Genomic DNA, 17,884 nt, shown 5'->3' on the forward strand with positions numbered 1-17,884 from the left:
TCTTCTTAAATTAAGATGTCATTATAATTTACTAAGTGGAGATTTAAGCATCACTAAATTAAAATGCAACATACAAAGCAACTAGTTCTTACATAGAGATTAGTGTCACTAGCTAGCTAGCTAACTTAACTGTTCAACTTACACTAACTGCCAGGTGTGACTGGTGGCTAACAAAGTGACAGAGCTAACATTAGCATGCTAATATTAGAGTAAGCGTAATAGGTACGTTCTGAATATATCTGACCTGACACTCAAAATTCTGTTTAGTAATGTGTAACATTAAAATTTAAGGATTTGAAACATTTCACAAAAAAACCCCAACAGAATATAACGTAAAGTTACCTCAAATTACAAAATATCAGGCTAACCTAGCTAGCTGTTTTCAGAATTTCCCTCTCATTCTTATTTTCACAGATGCTACAAACTCTGACGCACACATTTATCCAAGTATTTATTAATAAAACAAAGTCATACCTACCTATGAAAAAGGAAAAGGCAACTGACCGGCGTTAGTGAATAGGTGGGCTCCCAGACACCTGCTCCTAACCTAACGTTCAGCGAACAAGCGAACTCCGACGGAAGGAGCGCGAAAAACTGTCCAGATGCTGGCAACATTTAACGTTGGGAAACCAGTCCAGCTGAGCAAACGCTAGTAACGGCTTGCTGTTGCTCTGAAAATAGGCTGGAGGTGAGCGAAGCTTTGCCAAAATAAAGCCAGGGCGCGTGGGGTTTCGAACAAGCTACACGTCGCTCGGCAAGTTCGCTGCAGGCAGGGAACAATCTGATGCTCGCTCGCGTCCAGTTCGTCTGTCAAGTAAATGCATTCTGATTGGACAGAGTGACAGACGTCTCCTAGCAACAACTTGACTACTCCAGAGCGGTAGATAAGAACATTACCTATCGCTCTGGACTACTCTTGCTACATTTTTTAGGTTTAATTAGGGATGGATTTATGAATAACTGATCCACCCCAACCAAGTGCTTTTGGTTCATTTAATTCAACTTCAAAAACAGAGGCAAATTACACCTTCATTTTCAGTCTTCATCTAGTCAAAACCAAGGCAATTAATAAACCTTTATTACTGCAAACGTTTTGACTTGTCATAGCAGGAAAAAGCCAAGGTGAAACAAACTGACGTGCACAACACCAGGACCCTGGCCTGTCCTCTTCCTGCTATGACACGCCAAGCAATGTCTGCTTTGAAAAAGGTCAATTTCCAACCACGATGTGTTGCATGTAAATGAGAAATGAAATCTGACAGCACCCTCAGTCAAAATGCACTCTTTGTGGCATGTACCATGATAAGAAATTCAAGTCAGTGTCTTCTGTCATATTCAGTAACAAGGCGGCAAGGAAGGGACATTGTGTGACATAATCAAGGGTACAGACAATTGTTTGAGACTGGAAGGCATACTAGGCCAGTGTCAGTGTGGGAAATGACAGCACTGCTGCAATGAGCTCCCTTTAATGCTCCCAACTGATTGTTTAAACATAAAAACTTCGGGCAGCACATGAGAAATGTGCTCTAGGATGGCATCAGTCATTACGCATGATGTTACTGTACTTGATTGATTTTGTCAGGAGGGACAGTTTGTCTGGGATCAATGTCAGTGTAAATTGTGAGATTGATTTCACTTGTCACAGAGTCGTTGGGGACTCACTTGATAAACTGACAATCATAATGTTGTCAATAGAAAATATTTCCTATTAAAATTATCCAATAAATATAACCTCCGCCAAGGAGGTGATGTTTTTTGTTTGCTTTGTTTGTCTGCAGTATTATTACTTCCATCAGATTTCGTGGAAAGGTGGAGCACAAGTCAGTTTGGAGCAGATCTGAATCATGGTGCAAATACATAAATTATTTTTCACTTTTGTTAACATTGTGAGATAGGGCATTTGACCCTGGCAGAATAAATGCCACACATCCTAAAATCCAGCGGATGGTAGTGAAGTTCAATAGTGACAAAACTTAGCCAACTGTGCCTAGAAGTGTATTTGCTCAAACTTGGGGACAGTGGTTTCATTGGAGAACCAGCCGGTATAAATGTTAACGCCATCACAATTCAAACTTTGTTCTCACACATAGGTGTGTCTACGTAAAAACACATTATGTAACCAATTATACTTACTCACACCTAAATGTCAGTTGTCTGCAATAAACTCCACCCAAGATATTTAATTTGACTGAAGTTAAAATGTCTTCCTTGTGGACATTGAGTTGTTTCTAATGGCTGTAACAAGCTGCTGTCTTCATGACGTTATTTCACTCCTTGAAATTTGTACATACGAAGTGCTTCCTGGTTTTCACATGTGAAATATACAATGCACAGCTGAGGGGATGAGGTTTCAGATAGGCACAAACATATTTTGGTATAATTCCAATAGTTTTGGAAATATATTTAAAATATATAGCGGTTCTGCTTGATTTGTAAATCAATGCAGACTATAGTGCCTTTATAGTTATTAGTACTTTGGTGTGATTACACACAGAATTAACACAATTTTGACGAAATGAATTCACTGCATGTAATGATTACAACAATGTTAAAAGAGACAATGGACGCAATTTTATGCATTTATTCATGTAGTTATTCCACTCTGATTCAAAGGCTCAAGGCTGGGTCAGCGATTTAATAGCCAAAAATACTCTAGAATTTATGGTTAATGTTTTTTTTTATGTCCTTCAGGTTTTCTCTTCATTTTTTTGTACCATCCTTCCTTAAAAATGCCACAAAACTTTGAAAAGTGCATTTTTGTGAATATCTCCAAAACTTCTCAAGTTGTTCATATACCCCCGATAAAAATGTTCCCCGTCGTCAAGGCTTGTGAGGTCACAAATTTGCAACAAGAAACCACCAACATTTTTCCCCAAAGGTTTTATAACCATCCTGTTCAAACAACATTCTCTTTTTCTTTTTACACAGCCAGAGAACAAAAAAGATTAAACATAATAAACTCCCAAACCTTTTGTACAGAGAAATCAAACTAAATGAAGAAAACGTCTCTTATATTAGTCCATGTTTTATCCTCTGAAATCCGCTCTTGCATTTGCCATTAAATTGGGAAGGGAGACACAATTGTGTCAATATGAGGCTCTCTGTGTTGTACGCAATGTCAATCAGTCCATTTCACTTGCTGGTTTTATCTGTTTTATATGGAATAGAAACCAGTAAGTCTAGGCCATTCAACAAGTAATCCAGTAATGTCTATGATAGTGTGTGCGTGCGTTCAAAGGTTATCAGTGTGAATGTGTCAGGAGGAGGCAAATCTAAATCAAGTGTTTGTATGCATGTCTGTGTGTGTGTGTGTGTTAAGAGTCTCATTGTTTAAGCCAGTCCGAATCCCTCTGAGCATTCCTGAATGGCCAGCAGCAGCATATGTCTCAGCTTCTCATAACTCTCATAGGCTGGGAGGTCCAGCTGGTTAAAGCTGAGGGTGAAAAAAGAGAAAGAACAATAAATATAAATAAGATTTTCATAATTTTGTTTCTTCCAAGATTGTTGTAATTATTCATGCTGTGCAAACTTGCTGTGTTTACCAGGTATGAGCAGATGGCAGGCGGTCAGTGGAGCGATCATCACGGTGGATCTGGAACTTCTGGATGCCGTTCATGCCCTCCAGAGCAGCAAAACCCTGGAGGGGAACCTTGGATGTGCCAGTGACAAACTGTAGGAACTTGGCCCGGTCTGCCTGGTCAAAGGACCGCAAGGCTCTCCAGAACCACTGGATCTATATCAAAAAATGAATAAATAGACAAATTAAACATAGCTACATCAGTTCTACTGAGCTAGAAGTGAGCGCACAATCTGCATTGAAATTAACATGGGGGTAAATCTCATATGTGCCTATTTGACTGACATGAAAAAAATATGGAAATCTCCTGTGTTTGGCGTTGTCATTTTTTAACACACCCATGGTCCTGGTATTCATGTGGATGCCACTTGAAAAGCACCACCCACCCAAACACTGTTGCAGACCAAGTACACCCCCTCATGGCACTCCCCTATAGCAGTGGCACCCCCCAGAGTGAGAACCCACCATGACACACTGCCAAAACTGCTCAGGAATGGCCAAAGGAATGTGACACAGAGTTCAAGGCATCAACCAGGCCTCCAAATTCCCCAGATCCCAATCCGATCAAGTATCCGTGGAACGTGCCAATACCCCAAAGGTCCTGTGGTGTCTGGCACCAGAGCACTGGGAACAGATCCTTTGAGTCCTGTAGGTTGTGAGGTGGGTTACCAGCATGTCCCATGGGTGTGTGATTGGATTTGGAACCTGGAAAATTTTGAGGCCAGGGCGATGCCTTGAGCTCACTGTCACATTCCTTGGGGCCATTCCTGAGCGGGAGGATGCAGTGTTCGTGGTCTGCAACAGTGGTTGGGTGGCTGGAGCATATCAGGTAGCATACACATAATTACTGGGACCCAAAGCTTCCTAGCAGGACACTGTTTTGTAACAAGATGATCAATGTTATTCATGTTGCTTCATCATCCATACCTGGATGGAGCTGGACTGGTATTTGTGATATTCAGTGTTGGCCTTTAGGTCATCGATGTCAATAGTGGGCAGGCCAGAGATGAGCAGCTCCAGCTCCTGCTCAGTGAAGATGGAGATCAGCCTCTTGGGGATTATCTCATAGAATCCCTCGAGGAAGGCTGCCAGCTGCTTCCGGATCGCACCTAGTGAACAAGTAAAAGCATTCTCTCAGGGTTCTTTCTGTAGTGGGGAGAATATTCTTTATCTTGCATTCAACTAACATTATTCTATCAATTAGTTCAGTGGCTATTTTTTCCAGTACAGCAGCTGGAAATTCAAAGCTTTACTGAATAATGTATTTGAGCAGCTGGAGAGTGCTGCTTATGATAAATCAGCCATCTTCCAGAGGGAAACACCTTTAGCTCTCTGCTGCATATTGATCAGGTCAAAATTTAAGAGTGCTGCCACCTAGTGCTTTTCTTTGTGCGCCACTGAGAATAATATCTTTTATAAATAAAGCCTGAACTTAAAATGAAGTCTTTTGATTAAATTATACAAATAAACCAATTTGCACTGACAAATTTTTTATTCAGTAATATCGAGTATTATTACAGCCTTACGGCAAACAAAATATTTGGTGAAAGAACCACAATCTCACCTGTCATCTTCATCTGGCATACCAGGTGCACATATTCTTTTTTGTTTTCCTCTGTGACCAGGATATTGGCTCCATTTGGCTTGAGGTCTCTCACTTCACACACTCCAAACTCCTGGACCTACACAGACAGAGCACATGCAGACTCTCAGTATCACTCGTTTCTGCTTAGTATTTTACCGCGAGTCACAGATGGTATCCATTAACAGTATTTTAAGGCCATCAGATTGCAAATGACACTTTTGAGGCACTTATTATATGAGCGCATAAAGCATTTGGGATTCAAACCCTTGAGGCCCAATCCTAATTTCAACAGTTAAAGAGAGGACACAGCACGAGAATCAATTTTCCACATGAAGCTAATTGAAACATTCAGAGAACAGACACCAACCTCTGTGCTGAATGTCAGCTCATAGCCCAGTGTGGACACATCATTCTCCAACAAGTACACCAAGCCCTGGAAGAATGGGTAGTCCTCGCTCTCCATGTCTGTGTACCTGGTAAGACCACAGATATACATCTATATTATACACATATTCAAGAAAAAGACTGCAAAATATAGCTAAGGGTAGGGTAGTATAATCAATAAGGCAGTTTGTTTGGATATTTTTAATGCAGATGGAACATTCCTTCAACAATTAGGTTACTTGGCTGTAACTGGCAGTAGCTCAAATACCTGACACTCTTGCCCAGGATGTGCTTGTAGAAGCTGCGGGTGAAGTAGCACTCCAGTAACCGGTTATCATAGACTGCCTTGGCCACCACACGACCAACAAACTTGAAGTAGCTGAGGTGGTTGGGGTTGCAGTGGGATGAGGGGTTGATAGTATAGGTGACACGGTCGCCTGGCGAAGTGCGAAACAGGGCGTACATGGGGTTGAACATCTCCCTGGAGATGATCATGTACCATTCCCTCAGCAGGCCACCAGCATCCTGACCCTCCTCCCCCTCAAACACAATGTACCTGTAATGGAAAGGAAGCAGATTATGGCTCAGGTTGAGTGGTTCTGAATTGAGAGGACACGCAGGTGAGTGTCGGGGCAATGGAGCCTTACAGCCTATTCTTCATGTCCTCTGGGCTCTTGCGGTGCAGCTCCCTATAGGAGTCCTCAAACACGTGATCTCTCCTCACATGCACAGCCATGTCCTCTTTCCTCAGGCCTTCATCCAGTCGCTCCAACTCCTGGCGGAAGTACCTGCACAGATGATCAGAAAGACCAAAATATCAGTGACTTAGAAAGCCAATGGATGTATTAGACAGTGTTAGAAGTGTATGATAATCCCCCTTACTTCCTCTTGACGTCAAAGTCCAGGATGCGTATGTAGTCAACCAGTACTGCAAAAGGCCCATCAGCCAAGTGAGTGGTGGACTGGCGCAGGATCTGGTTAAGCACTGTGCGGTGAGTTTCTAAAAGGAAGAGGAATTATCCGTGTTAGACACTGTGCTACACATCAGAACAAAGCTTTATCATCCTCCCTACTTTAATCTTTCAGGCTCACCGGCAAAGCGGAGGAACTTCTGTGTGTCTGGTGGCAGGTTTGAAGAGATGTGCATGGAGGATGGTTCCCTGGAGAAGAACGGGTCTAGGGATGAAGGTGTGGCAGGTGTGAGTGGTGCTGGCGACAGTGGTGGAGGCTCATCTTTGATGTGAGAAAGCTGGCTCTCCCGGGTGTCCCTCACAGGAGGTTTGCTCTCTCGCTCTGTGGCGTGGACTAAGAAGAAGGCCTCCACAGCGGGCTGGAGAACTAGGGAAACAAAGACAACATCATTAAGGGAACAAATCACTCAACCATGCTCCTTCAACAGACATAAATATAATATAAAAGAAGAAACAATACAGGAAGAACTACACTTACCCAGTACGGCATGCTGGTCATGGGATTCCTCCAGCTCCTTCAGGCACTCCCCAAGCATGTCCCATAGTTCATCCAACAACAGCTGCTCGCTGAGCAGTGGGAGGTCTGGAAGTCTCTCTTCACTCTCTGATTGGCCGTTTCCATCTTCATCTGAAAAACATCATTCTGATATTGACTGAACTATTACATCAGTTATGCTGTCATCAACTATGGTCACATTATGGCCAAAAAATAGAGTTTGAGTGTTGGCGAACAAGCCCATATTCGTCTAGTGTAAACACATGGTGCTCACTAAATGTGGGAGTCATTCACTAACAAACAAAAATATACTGAATCAGCAGGCGTTTTGAATGGTCGATAGCAGTTTGCGAGTGATTCATACCCAGAGGTGCAGGATCCTGCTCTAGAGGAGACGGCTGGTCCACATCCATTGGAGAGTCATCTCTCTGGGCTGCCTGAGCTTCTGACATTGACTGCACTTCAGACTATTGAAATCGAAACAGGGAGAAGTTGAGAGGCAGGGACAGAAGATGAACAGAGGGGGGAAAAACATGAAAGGATTAATGGTTTGCATGACGTTTTAAAATCTATAGTAATCATCTTAACTGATAACACCATGCATAATGACATTCCCATGATCCACTGAGAAAGGAGGGGAAGGAGGGAGGGCCAAAAGCATGAAGCCATGTCAGCCAGCAAACAGACAACATCAGTGAAACAGATCAAACAGTTTGGAGCAGGCAGCACATTCATATTAATCAACAGTCACTCATGTCAATGCAAAGACACTGATACAGAAAGCAGTGGATCACTGGCACATCTGTCTTTCTGTCAATAGGGCTGTCAATGTTCATCATGGCAGCAATCGTCACTATGCATAAACCATATGAGGTAGTAGGCTGTATGGTAACTGCACACTGCATTATGTTGTGTACAGATACAATGCCATATATCATCATTATATTGTTCATTTAAAAATCACTAAAAACACATTGAGGGAGAACCCTCATTTTCACTGGTGCCGAGGAACATCCAATAAATGCAGACATGACTAAAAGCACCAGTTAACTATAGCTTTTTTCTGAAATAAGACAGATATGCATTACAAGTAATGGGTTAGCTTTTAATTTTCCAAAATGCACAAAGCCAGTGCAGGCAAAGCCAAATTAGACATGAAGCACATCGGTAGCTAATGGCCATTTCATAGCATTTATCTTGATGACCATCTCAGTAATTTGAAATAACTGTACTGTGATGGTCATACTGTGAACCGTTTTTTAGCTTTCAAATGGTCTCCTATTGTAAGTGTGTGCAGTGTGTGAGTAGAGTATGCCTGCTGTCAGTGCAGCCCATGCTAACCGTGGCAGCAGCAGCCGTGCCAGCAGGGGGAGCAGCACCAGTGGGGGCATGGGGAGCCGCCACTGAGGATCCGGCAGCGGCGGCGACGGCGGCAGAGGCAGAAGAGGCGGTGGGTGGGGGGGCCTGTTGGAGTCGGCGTGCCCGCTGACCCTCTCTCACCATCTGGATGATGGCGTCAGCCTCGGCCTCTAGCTGACGTACCGCAGCCTGGATGCTGCTGGCTGAGCCCAAACTGGTGGAGCCTGGCCGTTGGGAGAGGGAGGAGAGAGTTGTTTCTTATGATACATCATCAGGATATGCAAACATCAAGAAAGTTGCGTATATGTAACGTCTTCGTACCTAATCGCCCTGTCTGTTTGGCTTTCTTGTTGGCGCGTCGTGTGTCCTCACGGAGCTGGATAATGACCTGCAGCACTCGCAAGAAAAACTTCTGTGTCGACGTCTTGGAGGTTAGTGAGCTCATACAGGGAAGCTGTAGTTCACGTCCCCCGAGAGTTCGTTTTTGTGCAGCCACAATGACCACACTCTCCGACCCGTCAAACCTGTGCCCCAACCAACAAACGCATACAAGGTAAAGGACATTGTAGTGGTGAGAAATTCATGCAATGCAAAAGCAGATACCAGGAGGTGACCAAGGCTTATTCAACTAGAGTTTAGGTTAACAGGATCAGTCTACCAAAGTCTCTGTGTTGACAGCCTTAAGTCACGGGGTGGCCCAGAACCATCACTGGCTAACCTGCTAGTCATCTTGCCCTTGAGTCTGGCTGAGATGGAGGAATCCTCAGGAGGAGCGTCCGGGGAATGCGAATCAGCTTGTGCCCGTCTCTGCTGCTCCAAGTTGTATTCTCTGAGTTCGGCCAATAATGTGCCTGTGAGAGAGGAAATGTTAAAAAACATCCGTAAAGAGAACTATATTTGCTCAAATAGGAGCATGAGAACTGGCATCAGTGTAGCTGTCCTGCACTGACCGATCTGTTTACAAAGAGTGTATCCGAGATGTCTCGCTCCACTCAGCAGCAGTCTGAGCACAGTGTCTCTGGTCGCACCGTCTCCTCTAGATAACTGCAGCAGGATGTTAGCTGCATCCTCCAGACCCTCCTCTGAACACGAGTGAGATGTCAATACCTTGTAAGGAGGAGGAAGAGAGTTATTAGAAAAACATCTTATCAAACTGCAAAAAGGTGGGAAAAAAATAAAAAATAGGTCAATTGGCATGTGTTCAAAACAGTGAGCACAAGTGCCTGTTTGTGTCACAGACCAATTATGTCCAAGGAACAATTCTCTGAAGACTGCTCAATATACTGCATGCTTTACAACTGTGGGACTAACCAATCCGTCTGGCTACTGAATGTGCATGAGTCCAGGTTGACTTGACTTGTGGCTACTCCAAAGTCAGGGGTGAAAAGGCTGCTGTTTTAGCTCCTCAACTCTGAACAGACTCCCATAAATTCTCAAAGGAGCCACATAAGTGCACATCTTAAAACATATTTATTTTCTCTGACATTCTCTTGGCTTTTAACTTGTTGATTGTACACCTATTTCTCACTGTTTTGAGAAGTGACCTATAAGTAAAGTCTGCTTGCTTGGTAATTGGACAGATAGCTAGCCAGCCAGCCATCCAGACTGAAAGATATCTTTGACTGATGGATGCCAAAATCCAGGTACCGTTTATTACTCAATCCATCCATCCAACAGTTGACAGTGACATAAAGTCTGATGTGCAGCCATGCACAAATGACAAAGCCAGATGGAGTGGACTGTGTTGAAGTAGATAAGGGCAAAGATGTGTGAAGCAGATGCACCACAAACCTCTTGTTACTACTGTAACATCTACTCAAGTCACTTAAGTCAAATGCATTAAAAATGCAGACATTAAAGAGAAACTTTGGGTTTATGCTTTGGTGGTAATGCTACCAATGTGCCAGTGTCCCTTAATGGAACATTTAACTATTAAGTGTTTGAGCTGCAGATGACATTTGTATTATCTGACTTAAATCATCAATCATAAATTTCTGACCTGTATCTTAAACAACTCTATTTTTAAAATATTCAAAAAATACTGAATACTTTGTAAATTTTTGTGAAAGATACTAAACAAATACAAGCCCAGAGCCACAACACAAACATGCTTCTCGACTCAGGCTTAAAATTTAGCTCTGCTCTTACAACCACCTAAACCTCTCCCCTAAGTTTGCTTACTGGCTTGCCTAAACCGAATCTCAGTAGAAGTTATCCACACTGTCACTTGAAAAATTTAGTCTGGTACAAGCAACTGTCCAGGAGCAGTAATGGAAAATCACACACAGTTCATGTTGACAGCATCAGTAACACCTTGTGACACTTTTCCCCCCATACCTCAACAGAGAGTTGAAGCTGTTTCTCTGTGAGTCCACTGGAGGCCATCTTGTTGTCACTCTCCGTACTGCTAGTAGTGCCCCTCTGCTTCCCTGTTTTGACAAAACACCCCAAAAAATACACATTATTTTCTACTTATATCACTGTTACATTAAAAAAGTCTTACTGAACTAATGACATTTTATTTTGGAAAATATGAGCACTACCTGTAGAGGTTGTTCCAGTGGACGTGGGTATAGTGATTGCTGTAGAGGATGTCTGGGAGGCTGCTAGACTTGTCCCTGAGGATGTACCCTGGGCTACAGCTCCAACAGAGGCCCCAGGGACTGACACAGTGGGCTGGGTAGAGCCCGCTGACACCGTGCCCTGCGTTGTGATTGGGGCTGTGACTCCTGAGCTGGATGCCGTGTTGGGGATGGCAGCCTGTGGGGTGGGGTGTCCAGCAGGCACCTCAGTGGCCTTGTTGTCAGGCAGGGCAATGGATATGAGGGAGAGCAGACGCAGCAGCTTTTCAGTGAGCAAGGAGCTCCGTCTGATTACAGGGTGGGACAGCATGTTCATCAGCTGGCCTAGAGGGGACGTCTCCAGGCTTAACTGAGCCCCCTCAGCCTCTGCACTGCCCCCCAGAGGCACTGTCTTCATAGAGGCTTTGCCCTTGCGGCTGACATTCATGTTGTCCAGCTTGACCAGCAGGTCCCAAAAATCAGTGGAGATTCCCAGAGACTGGAGAGTAGCGGCAGTGGAGCCCAAGGAGTTTTGGGTGTTGGAGGCATTGGAGCTGGGATTACTTAGAGACCCTGACCTGGAGCCCCCACCTCCACCCCCTCCCACAGAGGAGATTGAACAAAGACGAGAGTCTAGGTCAGAAGAAGATGCGGACAGATCCTTACAGCGCTGCTGGGTGAAGTGGCTGGGGAACACCTGCAGGGACAGACAGGAAACATGAAGGATTTAAATTGTTAGAACTTCACTGATTTTTCACAACACACAATAGATGATGAATCAGATGTTCATGAAGACAGGTGGAATCTCACCTTAGCTAGCTGGATGAGTGTGTCCAACACATGTCGACAGACTACTGGAGCAGCTTGTGGGTGGATGTGGACAGTGGAACCTCCACCTCCAGAACATGTGACACCTGCAGCAGCACCTGACACTCCTCCCAGTGTTCCAGATCCTGTAGAGCCGCCAGCTGAGTGCCGGTCAGCGTGCTTCCTACCTGATGCTCGCTGAATCTGGAAAATGTTTGTCCGACAGCCCAAGGCTGCGTCCATAGAAACAGAGAGCCAGGAAAGCTGGCTGGAGCTACGAGACTCCACCCTGTTCAGTAGCTCTAAGGAGGAAGATGAGGATGAAGAAGAAGAGGATGAAGAGGATAGGGAGGAGGTAGTAGAGCCTTTCCCCCCACAGCCTCCCTGGGTGCTCCTCTTACCACGGGAGTCTTCAAGACGTGAGGTCTCCACACACACCTCACTCTCGCTGCTGCGTTGGAGGATGGACAACAGGCTGCGAATGACCCACCCACGTGTCTGAGAGTGATAGCAGAGGTTCCTGAGCACACGGTGCAGGCGGCTGGTGTTGAGCTTCGGTTCATCCACAAACAGCAAGACCAGCAGGCAGGACAAGGCCTCGTGGTCGAGAAGCAATCGACCGCGCAGACGCAAAAGGGAGTCCACACTGGAACTGGATGGTCTGAGGAAACAAAGGGATACCACAAATTCAGTTTGTTGCCTGTTAAAAGTAAAGTATGATTTGCTAATTTCTTAAGTACCTCATACATATTGTATTCGCTTTTCTTATCATTTAACAAATAGCAAAAACAAAAAGTGAATGCTCAAGCAAGCAATCAGACCCCATCCCCTCTCACCTGTGGTTTGTTCCTCCCCCCATCTGAAATGTGCCTCCTCTCTGCACAGCAAGTCGGGTGTACTGGACACCACGATTGCTTCCCAACCGGCTGGTGAAAGCTGGTGAACGCAGGATGGCAGATAGGGCTGAAGATGAGCTATGACCAAACAGCCTCTCATGCATCAGTTGCCTTTGGCGTGCCTCTTGCTCTCTACGCAACGCAGCTGCTTCGGCAGCAATGTCTGGGGGCATGACAGCCAACACGCTGTCTTCCATGTCCTCCAGGACACTACGCCGGAGCTCTGAGGGCAGCGTCTGGATGAAGGTGACTGGATCCAGAGGGGTGTCTCCCTGTGGGGGCTGTTGGGATAGCTCCCGACGCTGCTGCTCTGCCCGTTGCTGGGCAAGAACCTAAAATGACCAATGGCATCCTTCGTTAGAAGAACTGTCTTAACTGACAGAAATCATATTTTATATGGCAAGTACTATCTTGCAAGCAAAGAGTCTCTCACCTCCTCCTGGATGGCAGGTGGCAAAGCTGCCAGGAACTCAGGGCTGACCTCAGTAACCCCTGGTCCCCCCAGTACAGGTGCAGTAGTGGAAGGCAGGGTGGTGGCAGCTGGAGGACGGGAGGGTGGTCTGATGCCAAGCTGATTTTGCAGCACCTCTCGACGGATGTCCTCAGGAAGAGCTGCCAGAAAAGAGGGATCTACACCCTCTGGCAGACTGATGCCTGCCAAGACAAAAACATGAGATGTAATATTTCATTAAAAAAAAAAAAAAACTGCTTAAAAAGTAAGAGAGAAATATATTTTACCTGCAAGTGGGTCCTCATCCTCATTGCTGGTAGATGGGAGGGGCTCTTCCTGGATGGCCTGAGACTGACTGTCAGCGCTGTCACTCCTGGGCATCGTTTCCCCGGGTGATGAGACAGAAGTAGAGCTGTAAATATCAAAGAAGAAAAGGGCTCTTGTCAATCTGCAGCAGTATGTGTGATGAATTATTCAGCTGATTTACAGTGTCAATCCAGTCAAAGGGCATAAAAACACCTAACAAATAAACAAAACATAAAATAAATCAAGTGCAAGGTACTTAAAGTTTCCCAACTGGGTTTTAACTGAAATGCTACATGCACTAGCGATGAAAAGAGGGTAGGCATTATAAACAATCTGTAACTTTTCATAGAAATGCATGGTTATCTGGCAGAGAGATACAGGTACATCACTGCTTTTGAAAGTAGGTCTGGTAAGGAATGACACTTCAGGCTACTCACCCAGACTCTGCATCTGTTTGCCGGTCAGTCAGCCCACTCTCCCCACTGCCAGACAACTCCTGAGACAGCTGGGCGGTCTGGGCAGGGTTGGGAGCAGTTTCTTCCTGAGTAGCAGAGGCAGGGCTGCTGGTATCCATGGGTGACCCCTCCAGTTGTGACACACCCACTACTGTAGGCTCTGAGGTCTCCACAATGTCTGGACTTAGGGAGGCTGAGGAAAAAAAAGTGAGGGTAAGGTTAGGAAAATGATGTGAGTCAATGTGCTGTAGCAAAATTCCTTGGGTAAGGAATGACAGATACTAGCTACAAGCACGGTCAGCAACATCATTTACATCACAGATGTGCATCCTCACTGTTGGCCAGTCTGTATAAAAAGAGTTTTCAAAGTTAGTCTACCTTCCCTGCCTTCATCCAACGCTCCTCCTCCTCCTCCACCACCTCCTCCTCCTCCGACTCTCTCACCAATTGTGGGTGCCGGGGACATTTCCATCTGAGATGCCTCCGCTTCACTGTTTGGCCTGTCAGCTGCCGACAAGGGTGGAAGGCCTGCCCCTGCCAGAGCAGCCAGTGAGCTCGCATGCGACTCAGCCAGAAGCAGGTCAGCAATTGGCTGGTGGACTTGCTGACTGATCGCAGTCTCCAGGGAGACTAGGGCCTGTTCGTGAGGAGCAGGTGTGGTGGGAGTGACCTCTCCAGATGGGGGAGCAGTGAGGAAGCCCTCCGAGACCCTGGGTGGGTCCAGACATGACACCGTACCACCCTGAGCCTGCTCACCTTCTGCAACACCCAGAGAGAAAACTTATGTGAGAACAGATGCAGGTTTTATATATTCTTGAGTGAAAGTTGACTTAACAAGGACTACATGGTTTAACAGTCAAATACTCGTTCTGAAAATACGACTGAATACATACAGATAACAGCTATATGCCCCTATGGCATGTTGTCACCAAAACAACAAACAAAAATCGACATTTTCTTTTGTACTGATCAAATGACCATGACAAACAGTTCATTGTCCGCTCTACTCTTATTCTATTTCTGTGTGAAAAAGCAATATGTTCATTAGTTATTGATCATTTTCTACATCGATGACAAGGGCCTCCACTGAGGAAGGCAGTAAGTTGTATAGTTATCTCCTGAATGGGGTGCACAATCCTGATCCCCAACAACAACACAACTTACTACCTCACCACAACACAGCCAGCTGCAGGAAAATGCCATGCATACAACATACACGAGACAACACTGTACTCTAGAGTTTCATGTAAATGTGTGGAATTAAGTGCTTAAGACAGCAATGCAGATCAGATATTTTCAGTGTCATAACTATCATTTCATTTGCAGGTTGAGTATGGATCTCCTGCAGCCGATGAAGATGTCCAGCTGGTATAGCGTTGCCATAAGAAAGACAGTAGACTGTATAGTTATCTCCCAGATCTGGTGTGATCCTAAAACTATACAAACTACTACCTCATCCCACAGCACGCTCTGCTGGCTGCTTTCCTCTGGGTGCCCGTCACTGAGCTGTGTCCATTCCGAACAAAAATGTCAACATCAAAAGCAGGAATAAAACGAAATCTACACAAATGTCAGTACCTGCAGTGTTCTCTGCACCATTAACTGTCCCCAGTCCAGAACCCTATGGACAAAAAATAAGTTGACATTAGTAAACAAGTGAATAAAAATGGCAAAAGATGCATGCACTTCTAAGTTTGTAGATTCCTCCTCCTACACAGCCAATAAATATGTATTATTTGCAAACCTGCAGGCTCTGTTCCCTGGCCTGTTCAGCTCCAGAGGCCCTCCTCTCATTCTGCTTAGACTCCTCCTCCTCAGCCAGCTGCCTCCTTCTCTTCTCCCTACGCTCTTCCAGTTCCTCATCTCGTAGACTCTCCAGATGCTGCAGGATAGGCACCTTCACCACTGAAAGCAGACACAGATGTCAGAATTTATCCTTGGTTGTGGCTGTAGTTTAAACATGTAACAAATCCAATTAATGCCACTTTAGTGTAAGACATTTAGCCTGGTGCACTGATCAGAAGACAGTTTTTATTGGTCATAAATTGTGAAGAGATTAAATATTAATGTGGGATTAAATTGTATCATTCACTCCTATTGATTTTCTCTTTCTAAATCCCCGCCCCTACTTCTGTCAGCACTGTCACCCAAATTGTAGTTCTTGTGTCCTGCTCCCTCTGCCACCTTAGTTAGTAACAAAGTAGACCAACAGAGTGCAAATATGCAACAAACCAAACTATGTCCTATGTCAATTCAAGAACTTCACTAAAAAGCAGATCATCAGACTAGCTGAATTATGCTGAATTCAATGATGTCCTCCTCTCTGTGCAGTAGAGCTAGGTGACCACTACTTGGCCATCATGTCCAAATTAAGTTACCCAGTGATCCTGAATAATGTAAATGTCTTCTGAAAGCCCCAACAGCCATCTACTAAATGTTTTTTTATGATAAAACTGATGATATTTGTCTGAATTGAAACAAGTCCCCAGTATTAGATCAACATACCTGCTACACAGTCATGCATACTCTCAGCATCCAGCACTTTACACTCATCTGTCCATCTAGTTAAGGCAGTGGGAATACTAGAGAGGGTGCCTGGAGAGACAGAAAAGAACAACCGTGTTAGGAATTCAGGCTTATACTAATCCAAATGATCATTAAATTAAAGACACAGCAATTCTCACCTGCTTGTCCCCCAGTACTGCTTTGCTCATGGAAAAAGTCATCCAACAACTCATCATCAGAACGAGCGATGATGTGCACGTCCTCGTTTCCAACCAAAAGGCGGGCACGACCACGAGACTGCAGAGGCAGAGAGCTGGACAGCTGTAAAATGTCTGCTGCAGCACTGGGGCCCAACAGTCTGAGGGGTGGAGAAGAGAAAAAGAGACATTTTAATTAGCATTATCCCTCAAACAAAGAATAGTGATGTAACAAATGTTGCCGAAAATTGTGTTGTTTAATAATGAAACATTCTTCCACCTTTGCAGGATGAGCGGAGGGTTGGGCTGGCGGTTGCCAGGGTAGTGGACATGGATGGTATGTCCACTGTTGGCAGTGAGCTGGCGCAGTGTTCGCTGGCTGCGACCCATGCCCTGTGCCAGGCGACTGCTTGTGCCTGCCACACCTAGGGTGAGGGAACCGTGGTCTGCATGGCGCACCATCAGTGGGTGGGAGCTGGGGATGTTTCCTGGGGAGGGAGGGATGTCAGCTGATGGAAAAACAACAGAAGACAGTAGGCAGATATTAGGGGGACAGCTCTGGCACAACCCCGAGTAATGTTTATGAAAAATAAAGCTAAAGAAAATGCATTTACTGCATCATCTGTTTTATGTGTTTGTAATTCTCCTCATTTGGGATGGTCCCAAGCTTAAGTGAGTGACGTGAGTAACCCATTGTTTGTCCTGTGTTTTTGCAAGGATCTGGGGATCTGATATTTCCTTAATTTCTTACAGTGGGCTGCAGTATCGTAAAGACAAGATTATATGCAACCATTAAGCCGAATTGTAGAAAATTATGATGGACTTTATCCAAAATCAACTCTTAAAAAGGTCTCAAATTGAGCGTTTATTCGTAAAAATAATAAATTCAAATAATAAATTTGACCTCAGTAAATGTTTATAATAAATCATTCTGCTTACCGTTGTTGGAGAACATGTTGTCAAACTCTATGATGAGGTCATCATCCCTGTCAAACCTTTCGAAGCGGATGTGTGGTGCGGCATTGATGTCAGGAAAGTCCTCATCCAGCTCCATCTCTGAACCTTCATCATCATCATCCTCATCTCCTTCTTCATCATCCTTTAGGAAGAGTAGCAGCCATGAGTGTTAAAGATAAGCAAGAATTGAGATATGTTTACTGAACTTCACTGCATTAATTCATACCTGATCCTCTTCCTCCTCTTCTTCTTCCTCCTCCTCTTCATCCTGGCTGTCCTCATCATCATTGCTGCCACTAGAATCTTCCTCCTGTGTGTGCTCCTCATCCTCTGGTTCAAGGATGTTCATGGAGTCTGACGGAAGAAAGATACATAGA

At 44.8% G+C, this 17,884-nt stretch overlaps 1 protein-coding gene across 14 annotated transcripts in view; it reads right to left on the bottom strand.

Moving 5' to 3' along the window:
• Positions 1–2,566: 2,566 nt before the first annotated feature.
• huwe1 (HECT, UBA and WWE domain containing E3 ubiquitin protein ligase 1) overlaps positions 2,567–17,884 on the bottom strand; it is a 44,318-nt gene continuing 29,000 nt past the window's right edge. For 11 of the 14 annotated variants that reach the window (XM_078170051.1, XM_078170050.1, XM_078170048.1 and 8 more), the window contains exons 53-82: positions 17,734–17,861; positions 17,490–17,649; positions 16,831–17,059; positions 16,533–16,711; positions 16,354–16,443; positions 15,593–15,753; positions 15,427–15,469; positions 14,227–14,607; positions 13,831–14,041; positions 13,375–13,499; positions 13,070–13,290; positions 12,577–12,968; positions 11,744–12,401; positions 10,916–11,630; positions 10,710–10,801; positions 9,323–9,479; positions 9,088–9,223; positions 8,694–8,905; positions 8,355–8,596; positions 7,378–7,480; positions 6,996–7,145; positions 6,639–6,884; positions 6,429–6,546; positions 6,194–6,334; positions 5,815–6,102; positions 5,530–5,635; positions 5,142–5,259; positions 4,505–4,686; positions 3,543–3,733; positions 2,567–3,433 (exon numbers count right to left, since the gene is read on the bottom strand). In XM_078170051.1, the coding sequence (XP_078026177.1) occupies positions 3,331–3,433; positions 3,543–3,733; positions 4,505–4,686; positions 5,142–5,259; positions 5,530–5,635; positions 5,815–6,102; positions 6,194–6,334; positions 6,429–6,546; positions 6,639–6,884; positions 6,996–7,145; positions 7,378–7,480; positions 8,355–8,596; positions 8,694–8,905; positions 9,088–9,223; positions 9,323–9,479; positions 10,710–10,801; positions 10,916–11,630; positions 11,744–12,401; positions 12,577–12,968; positions 13,070–13,290; positions 13,375–13,499; positions 13,831–14,041; positions 14,227–14,607; positions 15,427–15,469; positions 15,593–15,753; positions 16,354–16,443; positions 16,533–16,711; positions 16,831–17,059; positions 17,490–17,649; positions 17,734–17,861 (6,278 nt within the window). In that variant the 3' untranslated portion in view covers positions 2,567–3,330. The remainder of the gene's footprint in view (positions 3,434–3,542; positions 3,734–4,504; positions 4,687–5,141; positions 5,260–5,529; positions 5,636–5,814; positions 6,103–6,193; positions 6,335–6,428; positions 6,547–6,638; positions 6,885–6,995; positions 7,146–7,377; positions 7,481–8,354; positions 8,597–8,693; positions 8,906–9,087; positions 9,224–9,322; positions 9,480–10,709; positions 10,802–10,915; positions 11,631–11,743; positions 12,402–12,576; positions 12,969–13,069; positions 13,291–13,374; positions 13,500–13,830; positions 14,042–14,226; positions 14,608–15,426; positions 15,470–15,592; positions 15,754–16,353; positions 16,444–16,532; positions 16,712–16,830; positions 17,060–17,489; positions 17,650–17,733; positions 17,862–17,884) is intronic. The other 3 variants (XM_033629313.2, XM_078170052.1, XM_078170054.1) reach the window with 2 other exon arrangements.

The sequence above is a fragment of the Epinephelus lanceolatus genome, chromosome 8, assembly GCF_041903045.1.
Source record: "Epinephelus lanceolatus isolate andai-2023 chromosome 8, ASM4190304v1, whole genome shotgun sequence".
NCBI lineage: Eukaryota > Metazoa > Chordata > Actinopteri > Perciformes > Serranidae > Epinephelus > Epinephelus lanceolatus.